The 17,683-nt window shown below is 41.6% G+C and overlaps 1 protein-coding gene across 14 annotated transcripts in view; it reads right to left on the bottom strand.

Annotated features, from left to right (window-relative positions):
- Positions 1-17,683, bottom strand: part of LOC124400947 (transport and Golgi organization protein 1 homolog) — a 30,770-nt gene that overhangs the window by 11,544 nt on the left and 1,543 nt on the right. For 11 of the 14 annotated variants that reach the window (XR_006928499.1, XR_006928500.1, XR_006928501.1 and 8 more), the window contains exons 3-12: positions 17,211-17,297; positions 14,155-16,501; positions 13,258-13,569; positions 13,059-13,180; positions 11,203-11,334; positions 10,888-10,909; positions 10,695-10,783; positions 10,513-10,590; positions 9,992-10,102; positions 9,056-9,127 (exon numbers count right to left, since the gene is read on the bottom strand). Coding sequence is in view for 3 of the 14 variants with exons in the window: in XM_046872791.1 (XP_046728747.1) it covers positions 9,056-9,127; positions 9,992-10,102; positions 10,513-10,590; positions 10,695-10,783; positions 10,888-10,909; positions 11,203-11,334; positions 13,059-13,180; positions 13,258-13,569; positions 14,155-16,501; positions 17,211-17,297 (3,372 nt within the window). In the remaining 11 variants the exon portion in view is untranslated. Of the gene's footprint in view, positions 1-2,787; positions 3,152-3,859; positions 4,158-5,042; positions 5,100-5,204; positions 5,252-5,371; positions 5,441-5,868; positions 5,974-6,060; positions 6,153-6,407; positions 6,476-6,564; positions 6,601-6,689; positions 6,853-6,954; positions 7,094-7,663; positions 7,755-8,343; positions 8,400-8,500; positions 8,568-8,651; positions 8,775-8,863; positions 8,969-9,055; positions 9,128-9,991; positions 10,103-10,512; positions 10,591-10,694; positions 10,784-10,887; positions 10,910-11,202; positions 11,335-13,058; positions 13,181-13,257; positions 13,570-14,154; positions 16,502-17,210; positions 17,298-17,683 lie in introns of those variants that run through there. The other 3 variants (XM_046872792.1, XM_046872793.1, XR_006928502.1) reach the window with 3 other exon arrangements.

The raw sequence follows: 17,683 nt of genomic DNA, 5'->3' as shown, positions 1-17,683 counted from the left end.
TGAGTCGCCCGCGAGCCTTTTCTAAAAATAGCTGTTTCTTACCTTGTTAAATAATTGTTGATAATTATTGTGAGAAATCATTGACATGATCAGTGTCTTCACATAGATCAGGGGTGTCAAACTCAGTGTCAAATCCGGCCCGACGTACAATTATATCTGACCCGCGAAATGATTTTATATAAATTTATTATTTTTGTTATTAATAGCCCGGACGATATGAAGCGCTGATAAACACAAACTACAGATCCCATAATGCAGCGCTTCAGCTGCCTTACCGAACTGTAGACTACCTGAGAACATTCCAGCGTCAATCAAGTCGAGCTTCTGTTGATGCATTTAACCCTATTGTACAGTTATTATGAAACAGCGCCTCACAGTGGTGAAGAGAAAAGTTGATTCTGATGTTCTGACACCAGAATCAACTTTTCTCTTCACCACTGTGAGGCGCTGTTTCACAATAACTGTGTGACTGTAATAAAGGAATTGAATCTAAGACGGAACTACGAGACAAAACATCAGGAGATGCTGAAGAAACTGAATGCAGAGCAGAAGATACAGAAAGTAGAAGAGTTAAAGGAGAATCTGACATTTCAGCAGACGTGTTTCACCACAGCAAAATCACAAAGTGAAGCTGGTGTAAAAACAGAGGAGAAATCAGAGGAACATCAGCCGGTTATTTACTGAGGGAGAGTTTCTGAAGATCTGCATGATGAAGCTGTGAAACATCTGTGAAACAAATTTACAAAAGATAAAATAAAAAAAAATATGTTTATTTTGATGAACGAGATTCAAAAAACCGAGTCACTAATATGATCCGATCTTCCCATCACTAATGCCTTAAACACTGAGCTTCAGCTTCCCTAGAAGTTCAAATCAACAATTAGGGTGTTATCCGTCATGTCCATCATGTCCGTTATCCGTCATGTCCGCGTTATCTGTCATCCGACCTGGAGAAGGCTCCTGATTGGCTCGTACGGCTTTAATTAGGCAGGATCGCCATGGTGCGACAGTGTCCCAAAAACAGGACCAACTCCTGGTCTTTCTGGACTTCCGTATTGCGATTTCAAGCGACGTCTTAGAAACCATCATACCATTAAAAAAAATGTAAAAATTTAAAAATTAATAAAATTCCATGTACACACCAAAAAAACGTCCAAAGATAGAAGATTGGCGTCTCGAACGTAATCCGAGGCGCACGCTTGCTCGTTGTTGTCGGCGAAACCGGACGTCTTTGAAGATTCCTGTGGATCTGATCATTAAAACAGTGTAAATAAATCAATTCTAATTAAAAAATGTAGTTTTACACCATGAGCTCACAAAGCATATAAACAAGTTCGAAGATCAAATGTTCTTCAGTTTTAAGAGATACCAAAGGTCTACAGAAAGGTCTAATTCCTCCATTTACTCCACACATTTGCTCTTATAATATCCTCCATTCTTCTGGGAAGATGTTCCACTCGATTTTTTTGAGGTGTTCAATAGGATTTGAGCTCTTTAGGAAGTCACTCAAGATCTTCCACCTTATCCAACCCATGGAAAGCAGATCTTCATGAAGCTGAATTGGTGCACTTTGTGGCCCGGTGGTACAGGTTCGGGTCTCGTAGTACCTTCAAGTATGTGCAAGAACTACAAATGTGTTGTTTAAAAACTTGGATCAGTACCTGACTTTAGTAAAGCCCTTATGGCTGAAGGAGATCTCACCCAAATCTCCACAAAATGCGGTGGAACATCTAGAACATCTCAGAAGATTGAATCTTACGTATAAGAGCGAATGGAGACTCGAAGCTGATCTTCAAAATTTGAAAAGTTTTGAAACCACACGGTTGTACTAACGCCCCCTTGTGGCTGAATAAACACTGATTTATAACTTCCGGAATCTAGTGGAACATCTTCCCAGAAGAGTGGAGGTTCTTCTAACAGGACATGTGGACGACATTTGCGGATATGAAACGGACGCCCAGAGCGATCGCTTTTATTTAATACATCATTTTATTGTACAGAGATGAAGAGAAATGCACAGGGACCTTGTCAATATGACAGCAAATCGTTCTTTTCCCGAGGAAAATAAATCCATTAAAAACACCCGAGATGAAGCAGGGAAGCGTCGTGTCGCAGCCGGCGGTAAAAACACAGTTCGTTCCGATCGCAGTTTCCGAAGGGAATCATGCAAATCTCAGAAGACAAAGCAAAAGAAATCAGCAAAGCAATTTGCATTTATATATATTTATATATTTTTTTGTTTTTCACGTGATTAGGGGCTGCGTTCACGTCGATCCGGATAAATCAGAAAAAGAAAAAAAGAAAAAAACACAACAGCAACGTTCTCCATCCTCGTCTACATTCACACCGAAATATCAATTAAATTGTTTAACTGCTGAAGCGAACGAAAGCGTTCGAATCGTATAATTTTTTTTAATTTGGGGAAAAACATTTTACTGGTTACATTCAGCAACGTTTGTAGAGACGCTTCTATGGAAATTGAGACGTTTCGTTACGCACAAAGGAGGGAACGTACACGAAGTGCGTTTTGTTTCGTTCACATTACAACCACCTGGGAGATTCTAACAATATTCATCTAAATCGATCTCGCAGTTTTGTTTAGCAGCCGAAGCAAAAGAAACCAGTGGTACGGAATAAATCTGACTTACAGAAGAAAAAAAAAAGTCCTCCGAAACGTCTCTATTTCTATAGAAGCGTGTTTTTTTTTTTTTACGAACGTTATTGAATATAGCGATACAGAAAATACGTCTTTTGACTAAAAATAAACAAGTCACGTGACCCAATCAATCCGAAACAAAACTTTAATAGGTTTCCTTCAGCAGCGTCCATAATAAAAAAGTCTAGTCCTGTGCACAAAGGGCTTTGTGGGTTCAGGATTGTGTTCCTGAAGGTGGAGGAGCATCATGTGGAGCCCTCTGCTGCTCAGGAGGAGCGTGAGGTGTGTCTTGGCCACCCCTAGGTTGCGGTGGTGTAGAAGGAGCCGGTCCATGTGCAGGTGGAACCATGGTGCCAGGGGGTGGTAAAGTCCCGAGAGGGAAGGGTCGGGGTGGGAATGGAGAGTCTTGAGGTCTGGGAAAGTTGGGTGGGAACTCGTGTATGGCATGAGGTGCTGGACCCATTGATGGAAAGTCTCTCAGAGGTGGTCCATGCACTGGAGAAGAAAAAAAAAAAAGAAGAAAAGTTAGACACTTTGACTTTTAATGAACACCTTGAGAGAACATCTTCCTCATCTTCGAGAACTTGGTGGTGTCCAAGTTCGCTACGACCAAAAGTATTTGCACCCCTCTTCATCCTTCACCAGACTGTTTCCACACGAGCTCCCTGAAAACCTGGTGTATTGGCGTTAAGGTTGGAGCAGAAGAACTTGTGAACTGTCTAAATTCAATACTTATTCAACTTAATAATCTAATCAGTTCATCTCCTGGTTATCCTATAAAAATCTGACCAAATAATCACTCTTAAGAATCGTCAAGTTTAACTATAGAGTTCACACAAAAAAAAAAAACATTGAGGGAACAGACAGTTTGGAGCTTCCAGGAACTCAATGCATATCTCCATGTTTTTGGATCTTGATGGACCATAAAGGGAACCTGATGATGGCTCATCCACTATAATGTTCTCAACGTGTTCGGAGATGCTTTTCTGCTCACCACGGTTGTAAAGAGTAAATATTTGGGTTCCTGGAAGCTCACACCAGTCTCATACATGGGTATAGAAGCTGCCCACATGATGTTTTTTGTTTTCCGCACCATTCGGTTTAAAGTCGTTGTGTGTAAAAGCCCGATAGCAGCTTGCTAACAAACATTCAGATCAATAAACTCGTTTATCCTAAACCGTGATGCACATCAGAACACTTTACCGAAAGGTCGAGGAGGGACGGGTCCATATGGGCGCAGAGGAAAAGGAGGTCTGTAGGAGTCCATGTGCGGTGGCCTGAAACGAGGGTCGGGTCCGAAAGGCGGCCCTGGAGGAATCATGGGTTGGTAATGGCCGTTCAGAGGCGGCATTGGCGGGGGAAGTGGTCCACCCATCGGGGGAGGAAGCGGTCCACCCATGGGCGGAGGTCCGTATGCTTTTGGAAGAGCATTCGAACCCGGGACGGGAGAATCTCTTATCGGAGACGGGAGGAACGACCCCTGTCGCTGGGACTTGTTTACCTGGAAAAGAAAGATTTCTCCTGTTATAATCGAATCGACAGACGACTGTAAACCGAACGAAGCATGTTAAAACTACGGGAGTTGCAAAGGGGGGGAAATGTGCGGTAAATTTCCTGAAACTTTCCATGGAAACTTCATCTGGGGGAATTTTGCAAATATTCCAAGTTACCAGGAAATTTACAGGAATTCATAAAAAAAAAAAAATTATTTATATATATATATATATATTTGTATACACACACACACATTTGGTTTGATCATAAGCTTGCATGCATTTTTTTAACTACATTTCAGTTCCCCGAAATCGTCAAACATGAAATTTAATTGATTTCCATGGAAAGTTCTTGGAAATTCCTGGAATTTTGCACCCCTGGTTATAAACATCAACGTGCACTTAAACACCCGTTTGGCAGATTATCACCCGTGAGCGATGTGTTAAGAGACACCCCACAAGCCTCGTTAATCAAATCTTGCGCAGGGCCGTTGGATCGATTCGTCCCGACTGATGCATTGGATCAACTGATTCATTGTTGGGTAACAAACCAATGTCTTTTCATGTAATAGAGCAAAGAGGAGCACAGACACGGGGAATTCAGCTCATATTGGACGAATCGGATTCCTGTAATGATTTCACTTCACACCATAATATATTATATATATATATATATATATATATATATATATATATATATATATATATATATATATATATATATATATATATATATATATATATAAAAATCTGTCCTAATTGATCTGAATTCACCGCGAGAGAGAAAAAAAAAAAAAAGCTTGTTAGTTTTCCACAAACGTGTTTGGCCAAAATGCTTTTAAATCGTCATTTTGTGTTTATTATCCCAGCACTCGGAGGTATGAAGTACTCACTGCCTCTGTAGGATCAGCGAAGGCCTGCATTGGGACCTCAGCCTTGGAATCTACTTGCTTTATTTTGGATTTTATTCAGGAAGAGACACACACACAGTGACTATGGAGAGACTACGGTTTCTTCAATGCAAGTTTTCAAATCTGAGACGCGTAGATACTTACAGAACCTTCCTGTGTGTGAGGAGATGAGGTGCGAGGACCGGACATGTCTGAAAGAGGAAGAAACAGAACATACGATATACAGAATATGCACATTAAACACACACACACACACACACACACACACACACACACACACACACACACACACACTTAAGTATGAACGCAACCTGGTCGAAACGGCAGCGGATGTCCGAGGTCAGAGGAACGTCCATGTCCATCCAGGAGCAGGCGTGGTCCTGGACACAAGAAAGCATATTTTGTTACATATCTGTGTCTAACAAGTTTACTAGAATCCTACAAACATGGTTTCAAGAGCCTCAGCAGGGCATCTGTAGGACCTGGAACCTGAGCCAGCATTTCAAATAAACATGTCTGCAGGCAGGGAGGTGAACCCAACACCCAAACCATAAACCACTATCGCTATGGTTACACGGTTCCGGAGAACCAGGTGGGGGTGAAAAGCGACACTGGAGTGGCCAGGGGTGTGTTCCAATTAATCCCAAAAGGTGTTCAAGATCATCATTTAATTTCTTAAGATCCACTCCAACCTTCGCTTTGGTCTCCTGGTTCATACGAAGGAAAGACTGCATACCACCACATCTTAAAACGTCACAAAGTTTTGTGGCTCATCACAAGAAGAATGTCCAAATACTTTTGAACTCACCAAACGTCTCGCTCCTGCGTCCAGACGGAGGACGTCCAGGACCTTCTATCATTAAAGGGGGAGAAGGAGCACCACCGCTCACCGGAGAAGGTCCGTACGAATCCCCTGTTTAAACAAAAAACATTCATGCAATCATTTATTCCTGTAAAAAATTTCTTGAATTTTCCAAGAAAAAACAAAAAAACAGCTCACCTCTCTGTAAAGGAGGCATGTGGCGCTCTGGAGGACCGGACTTGTACAGCGAGTGCTCCAGATCAGACATTTTGTCGCTAAACTCCACAATCCTGAATCGGCAGAAGAAGGGGAAAAAAAAAAAGAGCTCATGAGATCAAAAAGAACGTCACATGACCTTGGAACACTTTAGGGGCAAAAGTATGTGGACATCTGACCATATGATTACACATGATCTATTAATCTCTACTCTTCTGAGATGATGTTCCACTAGAGTTTGTGGAGAAGCAGCACATACGGCTGGAACAGTCAGGTGTCCCAATACTTTGTCTGTAGAGTGCGTTTCAGATTAGCGAATCCAAACTCACTTCTGACGCAGGTTCGCACATTCCCTCTTCTCCTCTATCAAAGTTCGTTCTGAAGCCCGGGCTTTTAACTGAAACGCAAAAAAAAAAATACAAATCGGTATTTTCAATATTCAGGAGTCAAACATCCAGTCAAACATCTCCAACTCGAAGTGCTTACCCAGTTCTCGTGGGCTTTCTTTTCCTGCACAGCAATCTAAAAAAAGAAAAGAAAAAGAAAAACACCAGATGAGATAAAAATACCAGAAAATCAAAAACCTGAGATTTGTAACGAAGCCGATTCACCTCTGCTTTCAGAGATCTCTCGTTCTGCTGCATCTCCTCCTGCATGTCCTTCACCTTCTGCCTCAGGAGGTTCAGCTCCTCTTCGGCTTGCAAGGCTCGACCGTCCACCTCGGACAGCTTGCTCTCCTTTTCGTGGCGCTCCAGCTCCTCCTGAGTCAGCTTCCTGTGATGGGATCACACGCATCACGCTTGGTTTAAGCGAGATGATCTCTAATGCGGGGGAATTCCTCACGGGATTTCCCAAATACTGATACACGATACTTACTGGTGTAAGATGTTTTCTTTCTGGTGGTACAACTCTGTTGTGATTTCCAGTCTCTGTTGAAGGTTCTTGTACTGGTTCTCCAGGTGGGTCTTCTCGTTTTTCATGTTCGTTTGGTCATGCATGACCTTCTGATATTTCTCTGGAGGGGAAAAAAATATACATTTGGAACGGACCTCTGAACAATACCAAAGACATATTTGAAAATCTTTATTTTAAATATATGGTTTAATCATATTATATTTGATAAAAATGTAGCTTTTTTTTGGTCTTTAAACTAAAATTTCCCTTTGTTATTAACAGAGGTTGAGGCACCGATAGTTGTTTGGATTATAGTAAAAAATTGTCAAAAATCCATACTGATAGTTTTTCCGGGTTGCGTTATACAGTACAAGAGCGGCCTCTAGAGGTGAATCTTGGACACTGCACAGAGAGCGCTATATTTAAAATTTATAAATTATAGAATGATTTTTTATAAATGAATATATTCATATTTATTTCATTTAACACATTTTCATAATTGAGTACTGATTTTTGTTTGTTGGTTAAGGTTCAGTACTATTTTTCATCCAGTGTTTGTTTTTTTTTTATCCATGATTATCGGCAAGTACGGTCCAACCCAGCTATCGTTATCCATACTACATGCACAAGTAAATGTTTTGATTTCAATAGTAATGAATATTATATATAAATATTAGTTGCTTATAAATACCTTCGAGTTCTTGTCTAACTTTCTGTTCAGCCATGAAGTTTTCAAACCAGCGATTCCGCTCGTCCTCGATCACCGAAAGAGTAGCTTTGATCTACAGAATAAGCAAATTGTTAAGGGGCCCAAGCACCAAGTCTCAACATTCACAGATGCTTTGACCATGGACAGTACTAGATTGTAGGAAGAAAGATCTGACAACAGCAGGGTGTCAAGATGATTGTGACCAGTCACATGGCCTCATGTCCTAGTTCTGAAGATGCCTACCAAGTCTTGTATCAGAGCAGAAGGCTTCCTCTTTGCTGGATTCATAGTGAAATTGTGGTGAAAGTTTTTCGTGCCAATTGAATAAAATTTGGAGAAGCAGCAGCAAGTTTTATGGGGAAGTGGACAGAAATGAGATGAACTGCTCTGAATCCCAGGTGTCCAGAATTTCCTTCCTGTGTTGGCTTTTACATTTTGGACACACGGACCATAAAACAAGTTCAAAATTATCTTTGATTAGAATGTTCCTCAGCATGTTCCTTAGAATGCTCCTTCTTAAATCGTGACGTCAAACAAGTGACTACCTGAAAGTGGCAGCAAGCATATTGCATATGCACATATCAGAATGTTCCTCAGCACGTTTCTCCTCAATTAGGTACCAAACCCATTTTAGAGCATTTCTCATTTCTCTCCGTACTTACCCTCGAGACATCCATCATCTGTTTGAGGTGCAGCTTCAGCGGATCTTCATTTTTGTCTAGAGAAGAAATAAAATAAAATAAAAACACAAGTATGAATTTCGATTTACGGGAAAAATTCCATTTCCAGAAAATCCAGAACACTTTCTGAGCAGCTCACCGTTCCCGAGCTCCTCGTTGTTACACGCCTCCAGGCTCTTGAGCTCGGCGATGCATCCGGACAGAACCTGGAGCAGAGGGAAAAACAGAGGGTGATCTAGAATGGAAGACGACGAGCTGGAATTCGACACGATTTGACACGTTTCACTCACTTCAATTTCGTTTTCTTTGTGCACGAGCGCGTTCTCCAGCTCCGTCTGAGTTTTGTGGTAAACCTTGATCTCCTCGCTCAGTCTCACGTGCTTCTCCTGCCAGTCTTTGGCGTCTTGCAAGAGCTTCAGGCGAGAAAACAAAAAAGGAGCGATTAACGTGAACCAAGAGACACACGTGCGATTAAATCACTTCGATGTCACGTAGAACTTACGGATTTCTTCTGCTCCTTCAGGGCGCAATTGTCCTTTTCGAATGAGAGCACCTGGGCTTTGAGGGCATCTTCTCGGAGCCTCGCCTCGTCCACGAGCACCTGGACCTACACGGATGATGCGGTGCTTGAAATTTGTACTTACAAAAAGAATTTTTTTTTTTTTTCTTTCATATACAAATAAATATTGTTCACCTTTGAGCGATCTTCATCGTACTTTTTGAGGGTCTCCTGATACTTCTGAACTCCCTCGTGCATCGTAGATATCTGAAGAACAGAAGAACTTCAGCAATGCGCAATCATATACATGCTATACTGCCAAAAATATTGGGAAACCCGACTCATGTGCTTCTTCCTTAGACAAAGTCGTGTTCCGATACTCCTGTGCACAAAGCCGGCTCCATGAAGATGCATGGACTGGATGTAGTTGGAAGATCTTAAATGGACTGCTAAAGATTGTGAGAATATCATAGTGGAAATGAAATCTCCACAAAATCTAGAGGAACATCTTTCCAGAAGAGTGGAGCTCATTATAAGAGCACATGTGGAATGGGGTATTTAAAAAGAAGAACATAGGAATCTTGGGTGTCCACATACTTTTGTCCACATATTCTATATACACAAGCAATTAAAAATACAACAGATTATTGACACCACTATAAATTGATATGCTAGTAAAATATATTTAAACTAAATTTCCATTCTTAAAAAAAGAAAGAAAAACAAAACTAGAGTTAGCACAGTGTTACTATGGTAACTCACTATGTACTGGAAATACGATTTGTTTTCAATTTCATTATTATGATTTCATCAATTTAATTAAATTGTATTTATTCTATTTTATTTTTATAAAATATTATACAATTTAACTAAGCAGACAGTTTATTTGAAATTGCTTTAAAATGTAAATTGTTGATGTTTACAAACGTTAATAATAATAAAAATAATTATAATCTGCGTTTATAAGCAATTTGCATTTCTTCCCCTGAACTTTACCGAAGTTGCACAGAACCGTGATTTAAACAAACTGAGGTACGTAACAAACCGTGAATTTTGTGTACCGTTACACCACTAATATACATTAATAAATAAATCAATCAATCAAAAAGCGTTGCAGGGCAGTACGTTCACCTTCTTGTTCAAAGTTTTGTTCTCTTTCTCAGCGTTTGCGATTTTCTCATACAGACGGGCAAAATTCGAGCTCAGCTTCTCCTTCTGCTCGTTCAGATCTCGGTAATTGTTCTGAAACACACAAAGCGAAAAACGTAGCTATAAACCTATACAGGAGAAAAAGGCATCATTTAATATCAACAGGTTGTTGAGATGAGTTTGATGAACTGTTGTTTTTTTTTTTGTCATGTTTACTGCCAAATTTGATGATAGTTGAATACAATTTGTAGGAGGAGCAATGAATAAAACTCTTCGGATAAAAATCCCAGAGATGCCTTCATAGGCCGTCTTTCCGAATTGAGCCTAAAGGTGGCGCTAGAGCGTCAAAGCTTGAATTTGGACGGAAAATATCTTAAATCCTTCTCAATCAGTTTTATGGGAGATGGATCTCTGGGCATAGACAAACTAAGAAGTAGAACGATAACGTTTTGTTTTACAGCAATCGTGATTCTCGTCAGGATATTTTTTCCCCAAACACTTGCCTTGAGCTCAAGAAACTCCTCCTGCTGAGAACTTCGAGATTCTTCAGAATTGCTCAGCTTTTCCTCGTGTTGTTTAATCTGGATCCATTAGGACAAAGGAAGCGATCGATGAGTGCTAAAGAAAACTTATATGTATTTTATTTTGAATTAAATAAATAAACAAATTTTTAAAAAGACTTCACCGTGTTGTTGAGTTCGCTGACTTTTTGAAGCACTTCCGACTTCTCACTGATGAGCTGCTGGATCTTCTCGCCAAGCTGTTTCTCTGTCACTGATAAACCATATATAAACAAATACAATACGATGCGTTTTATTGTGATAAAACCAACAAAAGAAAAGTTTGGTGCTATAAACAAGCGAACGAAGTAAACTTACAGAGATACCTCCTGCTCTTGACCTGAGGAAACAAAGCAGAGGTCAGATTTATGGTTTTTCATATGAATCTGGACAATATCAGGTGATCATCAGGTGATTTCTGAAACTATCATCTATTAGCAAAATCAATGCAGATAGTTTTTCCAGGTTGCGTTATGCAGTATAAAAGCGGCCTCTAGAGGCGAATCACTGAATCACAACAAGCTGGGTTTTTTTAAAGTGTCTTTTTTTGTTGTTTTTTTATTGGTCAACCTCTAAATACTGATATTACTGCAGACTTTGTTGTACTTATTAGCGAACAAAAGGAAATCTTACAGCAAGAACAGTCCTCCACAGGAACACCAGCACGGTGAGAACTCCCACCACAGCTGTAACAACTACAGGCATCCAGGGAAGGCCATGAAACGTCGGACCTGGACGCCAGTCCTCGGGCATGGCAGCGATTAGCTAGAAAACACACACACACACACACACACACACACACACACACACACACACACACTCACCTTATATGCAAAAAGTATATACTTTTTCCCACCCGTATGTGGATCTTCCCCAAGTTTGTATACAATGTCTCAGAAATGTTCCCTTCACCTGAACTAGGAGACCCAAACCTGTTCCACAAAAGTCCAGCTCCATGAAGATCTGCTCTCCATGGGTTGGATGTGTGTGGAAGATCTTGAGTGGCCTGCTATAGAGCTCAAACCTGAATTTTTTTAAATTACTGAATTTTTCACACTGACTGCACCCCAGAGCTTCTCAACTCACCACTGTGAAGGACCGAAATCTCACAAATTTCCACAAAAACAAGTGGAACATCTGCCCAGAACAGTGGAAATTACTACGAGGTAAAATACGAGCTCAATGTTGAATGGGATTTTTGTATTTTTGGGTGTCCACAAACTTTGATCTTGAGAAACTTCGCTTAAACACACACACACAAAATCAGTCTCATCATAACTTCTTTACGATACCTCAGAACCGGGTTAATATTTCAATACCTGCCACAAACTATAAAATATTCATCTCTCTGTGATGACTGGAGGGACCCTGGAAAGCCTCTGTGTGAAAGTAAACACACCCTGGAGTGCTTAAAGGCATGAACATGGGAAATTGTGTGTGTGTGTGTGTACTAGAAAATAACACACACACACACACACACACACACACACACACACACAGAGCAGTTTGAGTGGACTTTTAACCCTAATGCAGCACATTATACTGATCTTATGGACACTCTGGGTTTTCATCATCTCTTAGAAGACAAACAATCCAAACATGAGATCAATAAACCCCTGGACAGATGTGACACACGTACTTCCTGAAATCCGGACACGAACACGACTGACACGGTGGTCCACAGCTCCAGCACTCCAGATAGGGCAGACATGTGGCTTATATCCGACTCCATTACCGTTTCAGATGTATCTATCTATTAATCTATCTATCTTTCAGACACGCTAATTTGCTAATATGCTAACGCCATAGCGCTGTAACCTGTAGAAATCAAACCGAAACCGAACCCGAGCTTCACTTTCTCACACGCTTGGCTTTAAAACAGAAGGTCATGCAGCGCGTTTCTTATTACTGCTGTCCAGCTCCACCACCAGAACCTCCACCACCACCACTACTACCTTATCCAACCTGCACTTCGAACTGCACTCTGCTACACACGTCACCGCTTCGTGACCCCGCGCTCCGGAAAAGCACGAACGCCGAACGAAGGCGCGTCGGAAAAGCACGGATCCTACACGAAGGCGCGTCGGAAAAGCACGAATCCTACACGAAGGCGCGCCGGAAAAGCACAAACCCGAACGAGCGGCGCGCCGGAAAAGCACGAACCCGAACAAATGCGCGCCGGAAAGGCACGAACCAGCGCGGGAGTTATCGGTCATGTGACCTGCAGATGGCTCCGGATTGGCTGGTTACGTGTGGACGATTATTTGCATTTTATATCATTATTAAACGATGCATTTCAATATCTTTAAACTATAAATGATACAAATGAACATAAAAATCAGAGGAAGCTTCATACCTAGGAATTTAATTACGGCAGGATCGCCACAATGCGACGCTGTATTTGTCGTTTTATTATTTTATCATTTCAAGCGAAGTACTCGAAAGCAAACAAAGCATCGTAGAAACAAAATAAAAAAATAAAAACTCACAATTTCCACGTACACCCCAAAAACGTCCGAAGCGAGAAGATAGAAGTCTCGAACGTGATCCGAGGCGCTCGATTGCTCGTTGTTGTCTGCGAAATCGGACGTCTTCGAAGAGTCCTGAGGATCTGATCATTAAAACAGTGTAAATTAATCAATTCTAAAAGAAAAAAGAAAAAATAATTTTTTAAAAAAAAGCACCAACCTGATGATGGATCGATTTCTAATCCTAAAACATCTAACGGTGTCTCCAAAATAGCCTGAGGTACTTTTGGAATCTCCGTGGCCTCTTGAATGATCGCTTGGACGTCTTGGTGGTTTTTATTGAAGCGCCCGGCGTCTTCCTCAGGAGGGGTCGCGTCCTGGCTCTGGGGTTCATCGTCCTGAGGGATCACGGTGAACAATTCGCCGGTTTCTTGATGGAGCTCAGGCGATTCGGTTGCATCGGTCAGAGCGAGGCTTTCTGTTGGACTTTCCACCTCTTCAGATGCTTCGGAAACGTCAGAAACGTTCTCCGCTACACAACAAGCGTCAGGAGAACAGGATTTCTTTAGACCATGAGCTCAAAAAGCATATAAACAAACTCGAAGATCAAATGTTCTTTGGTTCTAAGAGATACCAAAAGTCTACAGAAAGGTCTAATTCCTTCATTTACTCCACACATTTGCTCTTATAATATCCTCCATTCTTCTGGAAAGATGTTCCACTCGATTTTTTGAGGTGTTCAATAGGATTTGAGCGCTTTACGAAGTTACTCAAGATCTTCCACCTTTTTTCAACCCATGGAAAGCAGATCTTCATGAAGCTGAATTGGTGCACTTTGTGAAACAGGTTTGGGGCTCATAGTACCTCCAAGTATGTGGAAGAACCACACCTGGGTGGTTCCAATACTTGGATCAGTACCTGACTTTAGTAAAGCCCTTATGGCTAAAGAAGATCTCACCCAAATTTCCACAAAATGCAGTGGAACATCTAGAACATCATCTCAGAAGATTAAATCTTACATATTATAAGAGCAAATGGAAACTCAAAAATGAAGATCTAATGTTTAGGTCATGGGTGAGGTGCTGCTATGTTTTGGTCCTCCAGGGATAAGACTTACCCATGTCTACGTGAGACAGGTTCTCCTCCTTCACCAGAGGAACACTGCTGCTGTACTTTTGATGAAGATAAAAAGCAAACTCCTGAAAGTCATCCAGAACGGCGGATTCCTCGTCCAGCACGCTTTGATCGATCTGCTGGCCGAGCTGCAGCGCCTTCTTCTCCCGAGCGTCCAGCATTCCATCGATCTCGTCCAGGATGGCGTTTTCAGAAACCTCCAGGATGCTCTCCAGAGCACGTTCTAGATCTTCGGAGCTGTTCGGGTGAGCCTGCTTGGCCGAGTTCAGCCGATGATCCAGGTCGGTGAACATGGCTTCGACTTTGTAAAGGTCCTTGATGCTGAGGTGGCGCAACATGCGTCCGATCTCGTCATCGTTAAAGCGGTCTCTCAGGAGCGTCAGTCTCTGAACACTCTCGCTGTACTCGGGTTCTTCTTCCACCAAGGGACCCGTCCTGGTTTCCTCCACGGCTTCGGGTTCCTCATCCTGCTCCATCTTCTCATCGTCTTCTAATTTGTCCTCTTTCAGAGTCACCAAGTCGTTTTTTTCTTCCTTCACAGGTTCCAGCTTGGGGTTTTCAAGCACGGGTTCTTCCGAGACCTGAGCAGTGTCGGATCTAGTCGCTAATACGGCGTTTTCGTCCTGTAGGAGCTCCTCAGGATCTTGGTCTTCGTCCTCATCGATTTGTGGTTCACTTGTCAGATTTTCAGATTTCAACGTATCCTCAAACAAATCGATAATCGCGTGTTTGACTCGCTGGATTTGTTCTTCAGTGTGTTCTTCAAGATCGGGACCCTTTGGAGAGTCTTCCTCAATAAGAGATTCGGGTTTGTGGAACTTGGTTTCGCTGGGGTTTGGGTGTTTTTCTAACAGTGATGATTGAGGAACATGTTGAGGTTCAGCTTCAGACTCAAAACTAACAAGGTTCTCATCCAGGTCTGAAGCCACGCCCTTGATCTCTTCCGATTCGTTATTATTATTTGATACGTTGGCGTTTTGTTCCTCCGCTTCTTCACTGGTTTTTATGTCAGAAACTGAAATGTTCCGAAACTCGGGCTCTGCCTCAGGCTTTGTTTGAGCATCAATCTTCTCCTCCATCTTCTCCTTCACCTCCACCTCCTCCTCCTCATCATCGTCCTCCTCATCATCATCATCATCTTTGGTTTCGTCCACCCTCTCACCTCCGCTCACGATTTTAAACACCGTGTCCCCTAAAGTCGACCAAACGCTCTCATCCGTAACATCTTGAGGTTGCTCTTCAAAAGTGAGCAGCGAAGGTTCTTTCACAGGTTCCTCCTCAACTACCTGCTGAACTAAATCATCTTCCCAAGCTTCGTCGTCCTCAGGGGTGACCTTGAGCGTGTTCTCGTCGTCCGTTGTAACGGCTTCGAAAGTCGTCCCGAAAGTCGTTTGCGCTTCCGAAACGACGGTTTCTACCTCAGTGGTGCGAACGCCATCTTCTAAACCTTCTTCATCCTTGATAGGTGAAGATAAAGCTTCAACAGGAACGTCTCGGTCTACAGGTTGCTCGGGATCAGCGATCGTTTCAGCACGATGTTTATCTTTTTCATCCGAAGTTGTCGTTTCCTTCGGCACCGGAGCGAGTTCAGGATCACGTGGATGACCTTCACGTTCGTCTCCGTGTTCGGCTTCTCCTTCCGTAGGAGACGAAACGGAATTTATGAAGACGTCCCTGCCGGTTTCATCCGCCTCTCCATTTTCAAGAGACGGTTCTTCTTTCTGAACGTGCTCATCTTCGGTTTCTTCAGGAACATCACGCCATTTCTGTTCGAAAGTGAGCAGTGAAGGTTCTTTTACATGTTCCTCTACTACGTGCGGAACTAAACCTTCTCTCAGATCTTCGTCGTCGTCGTCGTCGTAGGGGGTGACCTTGCGTGTGCTTTCATCGTCAGTGGAGACGGCATCGAAAGTCGTGCCTAGAGTTGTTTTTAATTCAGAAACATTTTCGACCTGGGTGGTGCGGTTGCTTTCTTCAAAAGCCTCATCATTCACGGAAGGTGAAGCTGAAGGTTCATCTTGGTCTACATATCGATCCGGATCAGACTTACTGACAATGTCTTGATCTTTTTCGCTCGAAGCCATCATTTCCATCGCCGCTCGAGACGTTTCGGGATCGTCATCTTGATCACCTGTACGTGACAAGTCAGGATTTGAGGCAACGTCCCTGCTTGGTTCCTCCGTCTCGCCGTCCTCATCGGAAGCATCCGATTCTTCCGGTTTGTCACTGGGCTCATTGATCTGATCGATAAATGAGTTTCGTAACAGATCGTCGACGTCATAGCTTGCGAATTTATCGACTCCTGTGTCAAAACAAACGAAATCGGTTTCCTGAAAAACACAGAATTCATAATAAAAAATTATACAAATATAAAAAAATTATTAAAAAAAAGAATTTAAAAAAGAAAAGAAAGAAACCGATAAAGAACACAAATGTGACTCATTGTTATTATTAAACTATGATCGGTCTGAATACTGGAATTTCAGGTGTTGTGTTTTTCATGTATTTTGTGCTCAATTGAATGTAAACAAACATCCTGTAACACCTCACACACACCCCTGGATTATCACTTATTTACAATTTTTATACAGTCTACGTGTATTTGAGCATGTACGTGTGAAACCAGCTTTCACATACTACACGTGTAGAAAGTGTTTGACGAATTCATTGGTTTTGCCTATTAATCAGCACCAATTAGTTCGACAGTTGACAGCTCGACTATAGGCAAAAATCCATACCTACAGTTTTTACGGGTTGCGTTATACAGTACAAGAGTGTCCTCTAGAGGCGAATCATTGATGGTACATGGTGTTAATTTGAAGTGTGTGGTTTTTTTATTAATTTTGGATGCTACTTTTTTTTTACAGTTTGAATGTCTTCTTTTTCATCAATATTTATTAATCTATTTGATACTTTTTTTTCAATCCAGTATCCATTTAATAAAATATGAGTAATTGGTTATTGAAAAGTGCAAACCAATCTAAAATCCACTATCGTTCAAGGTCTGTAAAATGTTTAAATGGTAAAACGTTCACCCACCTCAGTAGATACTTCGATTTCTTTGTCTGTATAAATGTGATTGATGTTCAAAAAGTCCTTGGGGAAATATCCAAAGCGGTTACCAACCTAAAAAAACAACAACAACAACAACTTAGTAAATATATAAATGGGGGGTTTAGTTCATTTGAAAGATTAAAATAAAACCGTTTGCTGAAGCGCGAAGAAGGAAAGGATCCGCTCATGATCCACAACATACAAGCTGAGGGGGCTGTGGAACAGAGTCATTAAGCTTTATTTAGCTCATGATGGTGGCAGAAAAACGAATTAAATAAATAAATAAATAATTTTAATTAAATCTAATCAGGAGGAACTTTATCATTTAGCAAGACAACCGAGGACTTCATGAAGAAGGTCGAGGTGGAAGGTTTTGGATTGACCAAGTCGATCAGGAGAGCTGACCTTAACCCAGGAGATGAGACTGAAAGGAGAAACTAATTGATGTCATTGATTCA

This window comes from Silurus meridionalis, chromosome 18 (assembly GCF_014805685.1).
Source record: "Silurus meridionalis isolate SWU-2019-XX chromosome 18, ASM1480568v1, whole genome shotgun sequence".
NCBI lineage: Eukaryota > Metazoa > Chordata > Actinopteri > Siluriformes > Siluridae > Silurus > Silurus meridionalis.
This window is presented reverse-complemented; position numbering and strand designations above follow the sequence as displayed.